Source organism: Pipra filicauda, unplaced genomic scaffold (assembly GCF_003945595.2).
Source record: "Pipra filicauda isolate LSUMZ 115617 unplaced genomic scaffold, ASM394559v2 scaffold232_size1229904_pilon, whole genome shotgun sequence".
Lineage (NCBI taxonomy): Eukaryota > Metazoa > Chordata > Aves > Passeriformes > Pipridae > Pipra > Pipra filicauda.
In genome coordinates this window covers 141,509-159,558 of record NW_024104346.1, presented here as the reverse complement: position 1 = coordinate 159,558, position 18,050 = coordinate 141,509, and the positions used below count along the sequence as shown (strand labels likewise).

General features: G+C 52.8%; 1 protein-coding gene across 3 annotated transcripts in view; it reads left to right on the top strand.

Moving 5' to 3' along the window:
• The window catches only part of CSMD2 (CUB and Sushi multiple domains 2), a 249,974-nt gene extending 236,677 nt beyond the window's left edge, over positions 1–13,297 (top strand). For all 3 annotated transcript variants that reach the window (XM_039381590.1, XM_039381589.1, XM_039381591.1), the window contains 11 exons: positions 645–818; positions 2,691–2,764; positions 3,514–3,625; positions 5,359–5,538; positions 6,021–6,086; positions 6,605–6,766; positions 6,898–7,010; positions 7,726–7,813; positions 8,561–8,699; positions 9,798–9,971; positions 10,816–13,297. In XM_039381590.1, the coding sequence (XP_039237524.1) occupies positions 645–818; positions 2,691–2,764; positions 3,514–3,625; positions 5,359–5,538; positions 6,021–6,086; positions 6,605–6,766; positions 6,898–7,010; positions 7,726–7,813; positions 8,561–8,699; positions 9,798–9,957 (1,268 nt within the window). In that variant the 3' untranslated portion in view covers positions 9,958–9,971; positions 10,816–13,297. The remainder of the gene's footprint in view (positions 1–644; positions 819–2,690; positions 2,765–3,513; positions 3,626–5,358; positions 5,539–6,020; positions 6,087–6,604; positions 6,767–6,897; positions 7,011–7,725; positions 7,814–8,560; positions 8,700–9,797; positions 9,972–10,815) is intronic.
• Positions 13,298–18,050: the final 4,753 nt, after the last annotated feature.

Below are 18,050 nucleotides of genomic sequence, written 5' to 3'. Positions count from 1 at the left end.
GGTCACACTTGGAACAAACCTGAGGATTTTCCTCCAAACTGGGTGCTTGTCCAGTGTCTCCCCAGTGGCTGGATCTGCTGCAGTCAGGGCTCCTGGAACTGCCAAAGGCCATGGGGAAAAAGCCTTTGGCCAAGAGCTCTGTGTGGCAGCAGGAGTTGGGAATGTTTTGTGAGGGCAGAGTGGGGCTGGGTGGAAACCTGTGTGCCTGATACAGGAACTGGTGCCAAAAACTACCAGTTCAATGTCTCCTAATGCCAAAGGCAGCTCTGAGTTCCTTTTCCAGTGGCTGGCAGCTGCACAATAGCCATTTTCATATTAAATCACACAAAGCCCTCCCCGTGTTCCTTGCACCTCTCCCTGGATCCTGGATAATTAGTGTGACACAGAACCAGGTAGCAAAGTGACATGGTGCAATTAGGGAGACATTTGGAAGCTAAGCCTGCTTTTAGGGGGGGAAAAAGAGAGGAAAAAAGGGAAAAGATGGGAGAGAAGGTGCAAGTTAATTACCAGGATTACAAGGAGAGCAGCCGGTCATGGAGTTGGTGGCAGAGTTTGGGCCGTTCACAGACCTGTCTGTAGCTTATTAACACTCCTTTCTCCTGAGGCGGTTCATGGCCATCCTGTTGTCCCTTTGCCCGTTCCAGCTGTGTTCTGTGGTGACCCAGGGACCCCAGCCCAGGGCAGGAGGGAGGACAGAGGCTTCACCTACCGCTCCTCCGTGTCCTTCTCCTGCCTGGCCCCGCTCGTGCTGGTGGGCTCAGCCCGGAGGTTCTGCCAGTCTGACGGGACGTGGAGTGGGACCCAGCCCAGCTGCATAGGTAAGGGAAGAGCTCTGGGCCCTCACCCAGCTTCCCTGTTGGTTTTCTTTTGGTTCTTTTCTTTTTGGTTTTCTCTTCTGAGTTTGCAGAAGCGAGCGTTTTGTTGCCCTGGAAGTGGGGACGTGAAGGGACGATGCTTTTGGTTTGTGGGCACTGGCTGATAAACAACCCCTCTCCTTCTCCTCACTGCTTAGATTCCCATCCCTGGCAGTGTCCAAGGCCAGGCTGGAGCAACCTGGTCTAGTGCAAGGTGTCCCTGCCCAAGGCAGGGGGGTGGAACTGGATGATTTTTAAGCTCCCTTCCAACCCAAACCTTCCTGGGGCTCAGTGTGTGGACAGAAACCAAACTCCCCCAGCTTGCCTTGCTGAGCTGCAGCCTTGGGATTCAGGCTGATGTTTCCACACCTTCCTCAGGTGCTCATCTTGAACCCTGTGACACCTCTGGGAGGTCTGTAACCAGAACTACTCCCAGAATTCTTGGCCTGTTTGAAGCCCTGGCTGCACTCCTGAACTGCAGGGCTCCTGTGATAAAGGGCATCACCACCATCCCCCCACGTGGGCAGTGGGGAGAAACACATCCATGGGGCTGTTCCCCGTGGATTTCAGTCCTTCTGGTTCCTTCTGAATGCACCACCAACTACAGGAATGCAAAAAGAGTCACGGCCTGAACCTCCAATTGGTTTCACCAGGAGCTTTCTCACATCCAGGGGGCTGAGAGCACCTGCTCCTGTGCTGGAAATGTTGGATTGGAATGCTTCAGTGCTTCCTTGCAGATCCTTGTCTGGGATCCTGTTGCACATGTGTGGGACCCACCTCTCAGAGGGCTGAACCAGCCAACCCTGTTCCTGCTGCTGAGGGAATGTGCTGAGGGTTTGCCCAAAGCAAACCACAAGGAAGGAGATTGGGTGTTAGGGAAAATTTCTTCGTGGGAAGGGTTGCCAAGCCCTGGAACAGACTGCCTTGGGGGGGGGGGATTTAAAACCCAAAATGTAGGTGTGGCATTCAGGGACTTGGTTTAATGCCAGTGCTGGGGGAATGGTTGGACTCAATGATCTTCAAGGTCTTTTTCCAACCTTAATGGTTTATTGATCCTGTGAAAGGAAAAGAATTGTGTGTCTGCAAAACCTCACCCCAGGATGGCAGTTTGTGACCCAGGCAGCTGTACCCCAAGTGCTGTATTTATTCAGATCTCACCCATTTTTGGATACTTTGAGCTTCCAGCACCCAGACCTTGCCCAGGCACAGCCAGGGGGCCGAGGCTCTGCCCTCATCCATCACCCCGTGCCTCCCCCAGCCAGGGGGCTCTTTCTCTCTTTATTTTCCAGGCAGTGATTTATCAGGGGGCTCCCATGGAAACTGCAGCAGTGACAAATGACAGCAGCTCAGCAGAGCCAAAGGATGGGAGATGAATTAGCCCCAAATCAGCCACGTTCTGTGGCCCTTGTTTAGTCACTCCCCACATCCCCAGGGCCTGGAGACAGCGCCGTGGCCGTGGGAAGGGACTGATGAGTCACATCCTGAGGAATAAAGGCCTAAAAATAAACAGTGGAAGCAGAGAAGTTGTGCTCTGCTCTCCTCTGGCTGCAGGCTGGGGGCAGCCACTCCTGCCCCACTGGTGGCTTTGGGGGGACTTAGTTTATTCCTTGTCCTCCACAGTCCTGTTAATGGGGGTATTTTGAGAGGCGTTTGCTGTGGGGCTCGTGGTGAGCGAGTGGAAGAAGGAAGGCTGGGAATCCTGGGATGCTCCAGCTCCCTGCTCCCCCAGCCAGGCCCTGGAGAATCCCAGCACTGCAGCTGAGCAGAGGCACAGCAGGGTGTGTGTGCAGAGCTCTGGGGTGGCCCCTCCTCTAACCCCTCTCCCTGTTTTTGCAGACCCCAGCCTCACCACATGTGCGGACCCCGGCGTGCCTCTCTTTGGGATGCAGAACAATTCCCAGGGATACCAGGTACTGCCAGGGCGGTGGGATCCCCCAAACCTGCCGTGCTCAGCCCGTGCCTGAGCCCTGGCACAGATCTGTGAGTCCTCCTGGGACGGTGTGATCCCAGTGTCAGACCCCGGGCTGTGTTTGTGCAGGATTAACCAGCACTGCATTGTACATGATATTAATTGCAGTGCTAATTAGTAGTTATTGGTGTAATTACTCCTCACATTTCCATTAATTTTCAGTCCAAATTCCACAGGTGTTTCCCTTTATCTCAGCTCCCATGCAGCAGGAAATCTGTGGAATGGAGGGAGAGAACCCAAAGGGATGCCCTGAGGTGCTCCCTCTCCTGCTGTCCCTGTGGGTGCCCATTCCCTGTTGGGAGAGTTGATTCCATGTGGTTACCCCGTGCCAAGTGGATCCTGCAGTTTTGCTGCTAATTAGTTATCTTAATCCTGGGGGTTAATGAACTAATTTTAGGTTTTAATTAATACTGAGACACTACAAGTCTGACTTTTGTCTGAGCTGGCAGTCGGGAGCTGGCACTGGAGTGGAGCTGCCTCTGGAGCTCCTGTGGGGGCTGGGGGGGCTGGGGCAGAGTGTGACAGGGAAATGCTCCTTAAAGGGGCTCCAGGAGAGCTGGAGAGGGACTTGGGACAAGGGCCTGGAGTGACAGGACGAGGGGGGAATGGCCAACATGGAAAATTCTAGAAGCGCCTTTTTCTCCCGGCGTGGCACTGGGGGAGTTCAGTGTTTCCCTGCCCTTGGAACAGGTGGGAAGCATCATCTTTTTCAAGTGCCAGAAGGGGTACCTGCTGCAGGGCTCCACCACCAGGACCTGCCTCCCCAACCTGACGTGGAGCGGCGTCCAGCCCGACTGTGTCCGTAAGTCCTGGGAGTGGCACAGGGAGCCAGAGCCTGGAGCCAGGCTGGGGTTGGTACTGGCTCAGGAGAGCTGGGAATTCAGGAGGGAGCTGTGAGAAAACACATTCTTGGAGGAAATATATCGGATTTTAGGAAGGTTGGGAGATGAGGAAGAAGTTCTCCCCTGGGAGGGTGGGGAGGGCCTGGCACAGGGTGCCCAGAGAAGCTGTGGCTGCCCCATCCCTGGAAGTGTCCAAGGCCAGCTTGGAGCAACCTGGGTTAATGGAAGGTGTCCCTGTGGGGGTGGAACTGGATGATTTTTAAGCTCCCTTCCAACCCAAACCCCTCTGTGACTCTCCAACACTGTGATAAAAGGGAGCTCACTCCATCCCTTCTCTCCTGACGTTGCACCAGCAGCCACTTGTGATTTCAGATGAGATTTTCATTGCCTGTCCCTTCCTCAGAGACACAGTCGTCAGGTGAAATGTTGTTCTGTGCTCCTGAAAGCCCATTTGGTGGCAGAGCTGTGAGCTGGCCCTGGGGAGCAGGTTAACATTTAGCCAGGAGGGCTCTCCAGCAGAGCAGAGCTTCTCCTCCTCCTCTTTGGGAACGTGCTGCTCTTCCCTTTAAGCTGTCCATCACCTCCCTGCTACAGCAGGAGGAGTTTATTTTAATGTGTTTAAGTGGTGATACCCATCCTGGCCTGTGGGTCATGAGTATTAAAAAGCTTTTTCCTCTCCCTCGTGAGGTGGTTTACTGGGGAGATATTTTTCCACTAACAAGCCCTGTGGATGCTTGTTCTGTGAACAGAACAACTGGGACACCCAGCTTTAAATGCTCTGACATGTGGCATCAGGGGACAGGGGGTGGTTGCTCTGGAAGGAGCTAATGAGTGCTGGGGCTCCCAAACCATGTGAGTTCAGGTCACTCTTCCAGCTCTCTGGGGTTTATATTTCCTCCTCTGTGAAGGGAGGGCGATGCTGGTACCTCCTGAGGGCTGCCAAGGGTTTGTTTTCAATTAGGAGCAGTTGGAGAGCTGCAGGAAGGACAAAGCTGGCAAAAATTGGGGGCTGGAACTAGATGACCTTTAAGGTCCCTGCCAACCAAACCATTCTTTGAGCCTGTGAATCTGCAGTGAGGGGGACAAGGAGCTTCCCTGCTTTGGGATTTACTGCTTTGGAGTCGTAACATCTCAGGGAAGGGGTGACACATTTGCAGGAGCTGCTGGAGCAGTGTTGGCACATGCTCTGGGGACAGGGAGCTGGGCAAGCTCTCATTCAGCCTCTGTGGCCAAATCCTGAGAGTTATTGAGCAGTTACAGGGATTTCTGACCACTGCACAGCTCGCTTGGTGTCCTGCAAAGACAGTTTCCAGTCTGCAGATACACCTGGGACTCAGTTCTGGGCTCAGAGCTCAAAGGAAGGTGCTTTAACATCCTTTGGTTTTGGCTTTTTCCCTTAAAAGTGGGGGATGCCCACCTTTCGGGCAGAGCCCGATTTTCAGTTCATGGAGCTGAGTGAAGGGTCCTCTGAGAGCTTTATCCAGCAAGAGCAATCCCAGCCATGGGAATCTTCTCGTTAATTCACCTGGCTGGGAAGAATCCAGGCATGGCATTTCTCAGGGAGCAGGGAAAGCTGTTGGGTAAAAGCTCTTCCAGGAGGTTTCTGTCCCTGCTGACACCCTGGTGTCCCTCTCTGGCCTCCCTGTGTCCCGTGGGTGGTGTCCCTCAGCCCTGTTTCCCTTGTCCCTTCCAGCTCACCACTGTAAGCAGCCGGAGACACCTTCCCATGCCAACGTGGGAGCTCTGGATTTGCCATCCCTGGGCTACACCTTGATCTACTCCTGCCAGAGCGGGTTCTACCTCACCGGAGGCTCCGAGCACAGGACCTGCAAAGCCGACGGCAGCTGGACAGGAAAACCCCCCATCTGCCTGGGTAAAGCCCTGGGCAGAGGGTGCCAGTGGGGCTGTGTGTGCCCAGGGGACACTGCAGCCCTCAGCCCCCCACCAGAGCCCTGTGTTTGTCTCCTGGTTGTGGAGCCCACGGGCCTTTGATGTCCCACAAAGGCAGTTTTCGGTCTGTGGATAAGACCCGGGGACTCAGTTCTGGGGTCAGGGTTCAGAGGTGTCCAGAGCATCATTTGGGTTTGGCATTTTTTGCCCTCAGAAGGGGAGGAAAATCAGGGCCTGGTTTTCAGTTGGTGGGAGCTGGAGCCAAGGGAAGGGTCTCTCCAGCCAGAGGATCCCCCGGAGCCACCTGAGGGGCTTCGCACGGCTGGTTTGGGTCTGGAAGCACCTTCTTTGTCCTTCACCTCACCAAGCTTTTACCTGCCACAGAGGAGCAGTCTAACCTTGACACAGAGCTGTTTGGCTCTCCTGGAGGGTGGGAGCTCACCCTGCATCTTCCCTCTCTTCCAGCCGACGTCCGTCCCAGCGGGAGGCCCGTGGGCACCGCGCGGGACCCGCCGCTCGCCAAGCTCTCAGGTACACAGTGGGATCATCCCCGTGGGACACAGCAGTGACCTTGGCACATCCATCCCTGCCCAGCCCTTCTCAAACCCAGATCCTTGCTGGGAGCAGCCCATGTGCCCCACCCTGTCCGTGCTTCCCTGGAGAAGTCGTGCATCGACACCCGCTGCCCTCCCCGGGGCATTCCAGAGATTCCAGGGCTGGACACTCAACCCTTTTTTTTTTTTTAAATAGGTTGTGTTAGCTTTTCCTATTCCTAATAAATTAGTTTGGGGGTGGGGTTCTTTTTAAAGCTTTCACGCTGTTTTTTTGTCAGAACGACCAAATTAAGGTCACGGGGTCGTTTGTTCCCCTCTCCTTGGCTTCGTCCTCACCGGTGATGGCACAGGGAGAGGGTGGGATTTGAGACAATTATGTATCTGTGAATTGAAAGAAAGAAAGAACTTCTCCTCTATTTTGATTCCTGAAAAAAAACCTGGAAACCCATGGCAATGCTGCTGTTTTGGTGCATTCCCAACCGCTGTGTTTTCCAGTGCCTGCGGACGTGTTCGCGAGGAATTCCCTGTGGAAAGGCTCCTACGAGTACCTGGGCAAGAAGCAGCCTGCCATGCTGTCTGTCACCAGCTTCGACCCTGCCACCAGTAAAGTCAATGCCACCCTGATAGACCACAGTGGTGTGGAGCTCCAGGTGTCTGGTGAGGACACGAGGTGGCCTCTCGTGGGGATTGACGCTTGTGCCGGGGTTGGTTGGTCCCCCCCTGAGGTGACGAGGGGGGTTTCTCTGCCCTCTCAGGCAGAAAGTCAGTGACTCCCACTTCTTTGGCAGGCATTTACAAGAAGGAAGACGTGCACCTGCTCCTCCAGGTCTACCAGATCATGGGGCCGGTGGAGATCTTCGTCAACAAGTTCAAGAACGATAAATGGGCTCTGGATGGACACGTAAGCGCGGGGGCACCTCGGGCACGAGATCCACCCACACAATTCCTCCTGCTGCTGTCACAGCCTGGCTTTTCTCTCCCTGGAGCTGAGGGATAACTCCCTGAGCTGGTGGCAGCATGAGGCTGCTCCAGTGACCAGTCCTTGAGGGGGACACGGGGCGCTTTTCCAGCCCGGGATGTAACGCGGCGTGACAGCTCCTCGTGCTCCCTCGCAGCTGTGCGTGGCTTTATTGCCCCGTGGCTTGAAATCTCTGCGTCTCCCAGACAGCACTTGAGGAGAAGACAACATGATTAATTCCATTTTAACGTTTTATGTCTGCTAAACATCAAGCAAAAAGAGCTAATGGAGCCAATTCCTCACCCCCCTGCGAGCTTCCCGTGCCCTTCAGAGATCCATTGGAGCTTGAAAGAAATGTGCATCTGCTTGACCCGTGGCCAGTGGTGGCCCAGAGCCTTTGTTCCCCCTCTGGGATCAGCAGTGTCTGGTGGAGTTTATTGCAAACAGGATTTTTTTGTTGTTGTTTTCCCTCCTCCGAGCCGTGAGGGCCTCGAGCTGTCGGGCACTGAGAGGCCTCCCGGAGCACCACAGTTTTCCGGGGAATTAAATCAAATTAACTCCATGCCTGAGCTTGCAAAGGGCTGTGCTGTGAGATGGGTGTGAAAGCCCGGGGAGGTGCTGGGCAGACGTGCTGATCTCCCCTCTCCTGTCACCGCAGGTCTCGTCGGAGTCTTCGAGCGGCACCTTCGTGTACCAGGGCTTCGTGAGGGGCAAAGGCTTCGGGCAGTTTGGCCTCCAGAGACTCGGTAAAATTCCTCAGATTGGTGCCTTTTCCCCTGGATTCTGAAAGCTCTGCCCTGGTGGTGGTGGAGGGTTTCAAACAGGGGGTGTTTCCTCCTGTCCTTGATTTTCAGCCCTTCTGCTGAACCCGCCCTGGGCGGGAGACTGTGGGAGGCAAAACAGCACAACGACGAAATTTGTGATGTGAAGCCTGTAAACAGGCTGCTGCTCAAAGGCAGAAAGAGGTTTTGGAGCCACAAAAAGCACCTGGACAAAAAAAACCCCAATAACATAGTTTTTCTCCGCGTTGCCAAATTCTGACAGGCCCAAGCCCCGTTTCTGCCACAGAAACGCCCTTCCAGAAATCCCAGAGGCTCCTGAGGGCTTAAAACAGGCAAAGTTTAAGCCCCTAAATATCTCTTAAAATGTGGTTTGAGCTTTTAATCTCTTTCTTGGGATTTTTGGGATATTCTCACCTTTATGGAGAATTAGGTTGCTCGTTATTGCATTTCAAAGTCTCCCCTTAAAGCCCAGCTTTATGCGCCAGGTTGGAACATTTTGGCAAGATAAATCTATTTACATCTCCCTTTAATTGCAGTCCTAAATAAATGATGCTGTCTAAGCTGGGCTGGATCTCCAGGTCATCCTTCATCTGCAGCTCAGCAGCTTTCCATTGCCTTTTCCAGCACCTCGTTTTGTTGCTGGAAGCCCCCAGCAAAGCCCATTTTCTTGCAGTGCTGGTTTGAAATGTGTTCTTTTCTGCTGCGTTTCAGACCTCAGCATGATGGAAACGGATCCTGAATCCATAGGACACCACTTTGCATCCAACAGCAGCTCCGTGGCAGCCGCCATCCTCGTGCCTTTCATCGCCCTGATTATTGCAGGGTTTGTGCTTTATCTCTACAAACACAGGTGGGTTTTGGGGGGCAGGAAACAAATTCAGGGGGGCTCTCAGAAACGTTGAGCTGGAACTTAAAATCCCACCCCCTTAGACCTCTTTTAATTCAGAAGGTGAAAAGGTAATGAAGCAGAGCCCCACGGAGGGGTGAGGGTTTGGGAGGAGAGAGCAGTGAGAGGGTTTCTGACCATTAATAAGATTTGTGGCCACTTTAAGGAGGATGAAGCGAAGTAAATTCCACGCTCCAGTGTTCAAGCTGGCCTTGCATGTGTTGTAAATTAGTATTTTCTCCTGATCAGGGTGTTGCTGTGGGAGCTCTGCAGAGGGAGGGTGCCCAGGGTTGCAGCAGCACCCAGGAGCTGCTGTGCTGCAAAAATCCACAGTCAGATTTGTCTGCCTCATCCCCAGGGGTTTGCCTTCCTCAAAAGCAGCTCTGTCTTTCTTTTTCTTCCTTTTTCTTTCTTTTTCTTTCTTTCTTCTTTCTTTTTTCCTTCTTTCTTTCCTTCTTTTTTCCTTCTTTCTTTCTTTCCTTTCTTCCTTTCTTCCTTTCTTCCTTTCCTCCTTTCCTCCTTTCCTCCTTTCCTCCTTTCTTCCTTTCTTCCTTTCTTCCTTTCTTCCTTTCTTCCTCTCTTTCTCTCTCTTTCTCTCTCTCGCCCTTTCTCCCCTTCTTTCTTCTCTCTTTCTCTCTCCCTTTTTTCCTTTCTTTCCTTCCCTCCTTCCTTCCATCCTGTCTCCCCTCTCTCCCAAGGCCAGGTGGGATGGGGCTCTGAGCAACCTGGTCTAGTGGAAGGTGTCCCTGCCCAGGGCAGGGGGTGGAACTGCAGGAATGGCCTGGAGCTGTGTCAGGAAGGTTTAGGTTGGATTTTAGAAAAAGGTTCTTCCCCCAGAGGCCTGGCTGGGCACTGCCCAGGCTCCCCAGGGCCGTGGGCACAGCCCCAAGGCTGCCAGAGCTCCAGGAGGGTTTGGCTGATCCTCTGGGGCACAGGGGGAGACTCTTGGGGCTGAGCCCGTGCAGGGCTGAGGGTTGGACTGGATGCTCCTTGTGGGTCCCTTCCCACTCAGGACTCTCTGTGGTTGAGTGACCTCTGTGGGTTTGCTCTCCCCTGCTGCAGGAGAAGACCAAAAGTCCCGTTCAATGGCTATGCTGGCCATGAGAACACCAACGTGAGGGCCACCTTCGAGAACCCCATGTACGACCGGAACCTGCAGCCCACGGACATCATGGCCAGCGAGGCCGAGTTCACAGTGAGCACGGTGTGCACGGCAGTATAGCACCCACCCCCCTGGTGAGTGAGCTGGGGCACTGCTGGGCTCCCCTCTGCCACCCCAAAACCACGGCATCGTGGCCTGCTTGGCTTGGAAGGGATCATAAGGGTCGTGTCACCCCATCACCCTTCTGCCCGCCGCTAGCCCAGGTGGCTCCAGCCCAGCCTTGGACACTCCCAGGGATGGGGCAGCCACAGCTTCTCTGGGCAGTCCATTCCAGCCCCTCCCCACCCTCACAGGGAGGATTTTCTTCCCAGTATCCCACCTAACCCTGCCCTCTGGCAGTTTTGAAGCCGTGGGTCAGAGGAGCCCCCAGAGCTGTTCAGATGGCCCAAAACACCTTGTGGTTCTTCCTGGGCCAGGAGTTGGACTCAGTCCTTGTGGGGCTGAGCTCAGGATATTCTGATTATAAGAGATCATCTCAACACAGGGCCAAACCCAGAATCCCAGACTATGCCAGGTTGGAAGGGACCCACAAGGATCACTGAGTCCAACTCCTGGCCCTGCATAGGACCATCTCTGGGTCTCATGTGCTGGCTGCTGGTTGGGAACCTCTTGGAGACCAGTGGCCAAGCAAGTGCCTGTAAAGCTGTGGTGAGAACAGTCCAAAGGGGAAGGAAGAGTCGGGTCTGTAAGAGGGAGCATTCCCTGGGTGAATCCTGATGGGATTTTGCTCAGCGATCAGGGATTTCAAAGCTTTACTGCAGAGAGACATCACTTCATGTCATAATCAAAAGCACCCTGTGGCCTGTAGAGCCCTTCCAGACTGGAATGTTCTCAGTTTAGGATGAAGCCATTGCAGGCTCTCCAGCATTTCTGTGTGTTAATAACAGGCTGTTTGCTTTTCCTTTCCCCCCATCCCAGATCGCTCCGGGGTCGGCGTCTGGTGGATGATTGTGTTTCACCTCACTAGTCTCCATCCATCCCCTGCCCATCTCCCTCCTCCCAACCTTTTGCCGAGGCTGTGGAGAAGCTGCTGCACCTCGTTGGACTTTGTGTGACCTCCTGAGGGACCGCTGGGTTTGTCCTCTGTCGTCCTTCCCCGCCCGGGGCCGCCCGCCCTCCATCCTGGATCACGAAGCCAACCAAAGGTCTGCTCCTGCTCAGCTCCTCCCTCCCCACCCTGCCAGGGGGGCTCAGCCCAACTTCCCTGGGCAAGGGGAGCACCTGGGAAGGCTTTTCCAACCTGCTCCTGGTGCTGTGTTCCCAGAGGGAGCCGTGGGATGTGTGGGGGCCCCACCAGCTGCCCCCCAACTTTGGGAAGAGCTTGGGCAACAAAGGGGTTGTGCACAAGGTGCTGACTGGATTTATGGACAACACCAGGATAGGAAAGGATGAGCTCTTGTTCTGTCTGTGTTTGGGCTTGTGGGATATTTGTTTGTTGTTTTTTCTACCCCCCAGGGCTCTGGCAGAGGAAGGGTTTTCAAATGGGACCCTCCCGATGGGAAAAGCGAAACTTTGGAAGCTTTTTCCCCTCTTCCCCGTTTCTTTTTCCTTTGGGCATTCTTACTGGGGTTTTTTCTGCCCTGTGTTCGTTCCTGCAGCTCTCAGGGCTGGGGAGGAAACACTCCCCCTCTCCCTGGCTGCTGATCTGAGCTGTGTCCAAACCCCCTGACCAGGAAACCGCTGACAGACACCGAGGGACAAAAACCTCTTTAAAAAGAACTCTTAACAAATCCTGATTTTCCCCCCCCCAAAAGCCTTTGCCCTTTTCATATTGATCCTCCAAAATGGCAACTCCAAATAAGAGTTTTAATTTCTCTCCAGAGCTGCTCCCTTTATTTCCCAGGGGCACAGAGGTTGCCTTGGCTTTCAGGGGAGCAGATAAGGCAGCTTGACATTTCTCCTGCCTTAGAAGACAACGAGGCTTTGGTGAGTTTGGCCTCCTCTGATGAGGAGCAGAGCTGCTCTTGTTGATCCAGGCTTTGAGGCTGTTTGCTCTGAGGGCCCATTTTTGGAGCCAGGGGAGGCAGCAGTGGCATTTCCCAGGTGAGAGTGAAATCCTGTGTCACCGAGGCAGCTTCCTCCTGCAGGAGACTCCAAGGGAAAGCAGCATTAAACCTCGAGGGTGGTGTTTACATCCATGCTCTCCCATCCAAGCACTAGTTTTTTTCCCCTCCCTGATGTCAGCTGAGGTTCTGCCTAATGAAAACCACAGGGTAGGTTTGTTTTTTATTTTTCCCTGGTTTGTTTATTCTTTTACTCTGTGTGTGTGTGCGTGTGTGTGTGTGTATATGTATATAAATATATATTATTTTTTTTACTTCTGTCTCTTATTCAGTGCTCTTAAAGCAGCATTCTCCAGCCTCGTGGCTGGACAGCCAGCCTGCCAAAAAAAATGCCACCTCCGCTGCCCAAAGCAGGAAAAGGTGCTGAGGGGTGGGAGAAGGAGCCAGAGCCCTGATCCTATGTGGGCAGGGGTCAGGGAGGTGCTGCCCATGTGGGGCTGGGCACACAGGGAGCCCAGGGCAGGCTGAGCCGTGTCCTGCAGCAGGGAGTGCTCCCAGAAACCCAGGGAGAGGCTTCCAGGCCTGAATTCCATGGGCAGCCAGGCTGGGCTGTCCCTCTGGGGGCTCCCCCAGCTCGCAGGACAAGGATCCCAGAGGGGTCAGGGCCAGAGGGGACCCAGCTGGGCTGGGGGGACACTCAGCTGTGAGGCCAAGGTTTGTCCCCCCTCAGTTTATCAGCTGAGCAACCCCAGGGAGGGCAGAGCTGGGAGATTCCCGTGGATCCTGCAGGGAAACAGCTGCTTCCTGCCTCCAGCTGGGCTCTCCTGGCCCACCCTTGACCCCCAGGTCCCTTCCAACCTAAATTATCCCGGGATTCCTGCCCCTGGCCAAACCCACCCCCTGCTCTGTCCCTGCTGCTCCAGCACCCGCCGTGTCCCAGCTCCTCTCCCAGCGCCCCAAATCCCAACCCCTCCGTGGCAGCAGAGCCTGGAGCCCTCCAGGTTCCTGTCCCTGAGCTCCAGAAAAGCCTCTCCAGGCTGGGAAGGTGCCAACCCCCCCGAGGGTGCTCTGTGTGGAGAGCAGGGATGGCCACACAAAACGCACACGTTGCTCTCCAGACCTTCCTGGCTCCCTCTCATCCCGTGGAATAACCAGGAGAAACTCGTGTCAAGGTGTGTAAAAATAACCCCAAATTATTAAAACACCCATGCAGGGGGAGAGGGGAAGCTCTGCCTAAACAAGACTTGCTGCTTTTGACCCATTTAAGTACCTTTTTCTGCTGTTGCCCAAGTAGCAAAGGAAGTGGAAGGGGGTTTATCCCGATTTTTTTGCAAGCTGGCTGGGACCTGATGCGTGACATTTCTCCATCCTTGTGCCCAGAGGACTTGCATTATGTTTTTTATAAAACAAAAAAAAAAAAAAAAAAAAGAAATGAAAAGGTAAAAAACTAACCGAAAAGAAAAAAGAAACAAAAAGGTAAAAAAAAAAACAACAAAAGGGAGAAAAACTAACAAAAAAAAAAAAAGAAAAAATCCCTCTTTTGTACAGAGATATATTTTTATGAATCAGAAGTTTGTACAGTTAAAAAAACCCAATGTAAATGTTTTTTTCATTATTGTAGTAAACAGTAGTGGAAGATCAGCTTTTTTTTGTAAATGTAATAAAATGTATAAATCTGGTTTACATAAAAGTGTACATATGTAATCTATACATACACCTGGCTTGTCTGCAGTATATACAATTTAATTTATCTGTCTCTGTATATGAGGCTTTTCCTTGTGTTCAGGCATCCTTTGCTGAATTTGAAAGCTATTTTAAATTTTTGACTTCAAAATAAAATATAAATTTTTGCATTGCTTTTCTTACATTTCCTGCTGCCTTTTTCGTGGAGCTGCCAAAGGCTTTTTTTTTTCCCAGGATCCTCTGGATTCTCACACAAACACACACCACGTGAGGTTCCTGATGTTCCAGCTGCTTGGAAGCACATCCCAAGGAGGAAAATATGGAAGGTTCAGGCAAGACCAACCCTTTTCCCCATCACCAGTGGGAAGTCCAGGGGAATTCAGCCTGGATGTGGTCCCTGCTCTGTGGAGGCAGCAGCTCATCCGGAGGGAATGAGACCAATCCAACATCTGCCCTCCCTCCCTTCCCAGCTCCCTGCACTGATGGGATGTGATGTTATTCCAGCTGGGATGTGAGGTTATTCCAGCTGTGCTCCCCCCCCTCCAGCCAGGAATGGATGCTCAGGCTGTTGGCAGCTCCTGCCCCTCTGTCAGGGCAGATCAGCAGAGCCCCTTTTGAAATCAGGAGCTCAAAGGTCCTCCAAGAAACAAAGGAAAAACCCTGAAATGGGGATTTAGTTCAGAGCCCAACTGCCCTGGGTGGGTGATGTCCCTCTTAATCCAGGCCTGGGGCTGAATTCACGTGGAAAATTAAATTGGCAGGGAGTTTTGTGGTTGGAAAAGGACATTACAAATGTGCCTCCCGTCAGGAATTGTGAGGGGACCCGAGCTGGCTGAATTTTTTTGGTGTTAAACAGGTACACTGTCATTCCTGGATCCCTCAGTGGGGTTTGGGCCGTGGTTTTGCTCTGGGCTGCACTAAAACCTCAGCACAGGGGTCTCCCATGGGTGCTCCTGTGACACTGGCTCACCTGTAACACCTAAGGAGGTGTTATTAGTTAATTAATTAATAAGTTACCCCTGCAGGGCAGGGCAGGAATCACCTCTGATGATGATTTTTTTCCAGGACACAGAATAATCCCCCCTCTGCTGGGGCTGCAGCCACAGGGATGGAGCTCCCAGTCCCTGTGGGATGGCTGCTGTAAATCAGCTTTTCCCCTCCTCCCCTGTTCCCTTGCAGGGTGAGGTGACCTTGGGCTGTCAGAGATGCATTAAAAGCAGGTGATGCTGCTCCACCAGCACAGCCAGAGCTCAGCCAAGTGTTTTAACTCTTTGGAGCTGTGGGATTTGGCTCTCTGGGACATCAAGTCTTTGTTTAGGACCTGCCCTGGCCAGGCCAGGAGGTCTGAGCCTGGTTTTAACACTCTGGAGAGCTCTCTGAGGTCCTGTAGCCACTCTGGGTTTTGCATTTGGACTTTCCAGGTGCTCCTGGCCATGGAAAAACAGGCTGTAAGGAGCCTCAAGGGCATCATTTGGGGGGTCACTAAGGCACTTAAAGCCCCTTAGGAAAGTTGCCACGAGTTCTTTGGGAAGCTGGGAAAGCGAGGGACATGCAGAAGGGATGCAGAGAGCTGGGAGCAAAGCAGAAGTGGCTCCCAGGATTTGAGCTGTGCTGGATTATTCTGCATCTCCTTGAGCCCCACGGGGACAAACACGCTCGGTTTTATCTCCTGGGAAGGTGATAAATTCCTCCCATCCTCCTCTGAGCAGGTGAGTGATAGAAAATCCACCCCAAGGACAGGTAAGTGAGCAGCACCCACAGGAAACCTGCACCAAAATGAGCCCCCAAGTAGGACATTTTTTGGTTTGTGTTATTCAGCTGGGATCTTGCAGCTCTGCAGGAGGAGGGAACTTCCCGGAACTTCAGAAACAGTTCCAAGCACTAAGAGGAGAATTTATAGTTCAGTGCTAGGGGGGAAAATGCATAATTCATTCTCCAGGCTTTGGAAGAGCTACAAAAAAAAAAAAAGTGGGGAAAAAACTTAAAGAAAAAAGTGGCATTTGATTTCTCCTGGTGCTGGGAGCTGCAGACCAGGGCTCAGGGGGCATTTACCTGTCAGGGAGTTCAGCACCCCTGGGGAGCAGAATGGGCTTTATTCGTGGCTGTGGGAATTCAGCACAGGAAAATCCCAGGGAAAGGGTTAAAAGCCAGGGCTGGGAGCAGGCCTGGCTCTCCCTGCTGATCCCAGGGGAATGTGCAGCCAGCCCTGGCCCTGTCCTCATTAGCCAAACTGGTGCAAAGGGCCTGGATTTAGGAAATGTGTGACAATGAAGTGCTATTAGTGTGGGAAAGGAGCTGGTTTAGTTATTTCAGCCCGGAGAAAATTATTCCTCTGGCAGACAGGTGAGATAATTAATCATGATCATCCTCCCAGCACATTTAATATTCCAGGGTGGGCAGGCACTGGTGCCTTTGGCAGCAGCCACCCCCTCTGCCAGCCTTGTATTCCCCTTGGCACTCCTGGCACACCAGGGGCTTTTCCAAGCCCAGTTTTCCAGCAGCTTTGTCCAGCTGCTGGAAGAAAGTGGCAGAAACCCTCTGTCCACTTGCTCTTCTTCCCCAAACCTCTGCCAGTCTTGCTCTGTCATTTACATTTCACCCTGGAATTATTGAATAATTCTTATTAGGGTATAAGCTAACAAAAAACCCACCAAGCCATCAGGGGACAATAAGGATAAGCCTGAAAAAATGGGATTCAGGGGCAGGAACCAGCAAGCTGGAGGTGCTGTGGCTCCCTGGGTGCTGGGACCCCCCTCAAACCAGCCTGAAATCCTCCTGGAAATGCTCTGGGATGTAGGACTGTTAGAGCAGAACAGGTTTGCTGAGCTGAAGACACTTTACTTTTCCCTCAAGCTACTTTATATTCTTATTTCTGTATTGACACATCTTTCTCCCCCACTCCAATCCAGCCTTAATTTCCAACTGTTAATCAGGCAAAGCACCGTGGCACGATGGTCTGTAATTAAAGAATTAAAGCCACACCTGAAGAATGCAGATGTGAAGGCAAAACTGAATTATTTAAATAAAGCCAGGCCATTAATTATGCATGTCCTTCAATCTTTCATCTCTTGATAAGCTCCAGCAGCTTTTGGAAGGGGGCAAAAGAAGAAGTTTCAAAGCCTTGTGTGAATTAATGAAGTGTTGAGAAAGCTGGTTTGGGGTACTGGGAGCTGCAGAACGAGGCTGAGGGAGCTGGGGGGGCTCAGCCTGGAGACTTATCACTCTCCAAAATTCCCTGGAAGGAGGTTGGAGCCGGGTGGGGGTCGGGCTCTGCTCCCAGGGAACAAGGGGCAGGAGGAGGGGAAACGGCCTCAAGTTGCACCAGGGGAGGTTTAAGTTGGACATCAGGGAAAATTTCTTCACTGAGAGGGCTTGTCAAGCACTGGAATGGGCTGGAAGGGCTCCAAAAACGTGGAGATGTGGTGCCTGGGGATGTGGTTTCGTGGTGGCCTTGGCAGTGCTGGGTTAATGGTTGGACTCTGATCTTGGAGGGCTTTTCCAACTCCATGGTTTGATGATTCCATGAAAACAGCAGCCAAACCCCACATCTCCCAGGGATGTGGCTGAAATAAATGAGAGGGGAATCTCAGCCCAGTGTGGAACATCCCACATCCCTCCCAAGGGATGGCAACCCTCCCATCTGCCTCAACCTCTCCTTAAAATCACCCTCCCCGTTAGTCCAGGAGGATCTGGGAATTGCTGCTGGGGACGGGGAGGAGGGAGAGGAGCCTATCCCAGATTCCCATCGTTAGCACCAGCAGGGCAGTAGATCAGTGGTTGCACTGGTCCAGTGGAGCACAACCCCCTTTTCCCTGGGCTGCTGTGCTTGGCTTCCCTCCCTTTTCCTGCTGCCTGCTCCGTATTCCAGCCCTGCCAGCCCTAAATCCATCAATACCCGTGTGAAATCATCGGGTCCTGATGCCCTTGGATTGGCTTTATGGAGGGAGATGATTGGAAATATTTATGTGTGATAACTGGGCTGGGAGGAAAAAAAAAAGAGTACTAGAATGGCAGGAGGTTATTAATGTTTGCTGAACAGATTTACTGGATGTAATCAAATCACAACATATGCTCGGGTAGGGGGGAAAATCAACAGTGTTAACCAATTGTAGCTCAGGCCTGGCTTGGAGGAGCCAAATCCTGAGTTCTGCAGCAGTTTCTGCTGAAAAACAACATTTGTGGTAATCCCATTGTGGAATTGGGTGATGCTGGTTTGGTAACAAGCACCAGAATTCCCTCTGCTCTGCTCAGGGGCTTGTGGTTTTGGACAGACGGGTTGGTGGTTTGTGTTGGTTTGAGAGCAGGATTTGGGGTTTGGGACCAGGCAGGCTCAGCCCTGGGGCCTGGCAGAGTGGGAATGGGTGGGATATTGGGAAGGGATCCTTCCCTGGGAGGGTGGGGAGGCCCTGGCACAGGGTGCCCAGAGAAGCTGTGGCTGCCCCATCCCTGGGTCAGGTCATCCTGCCC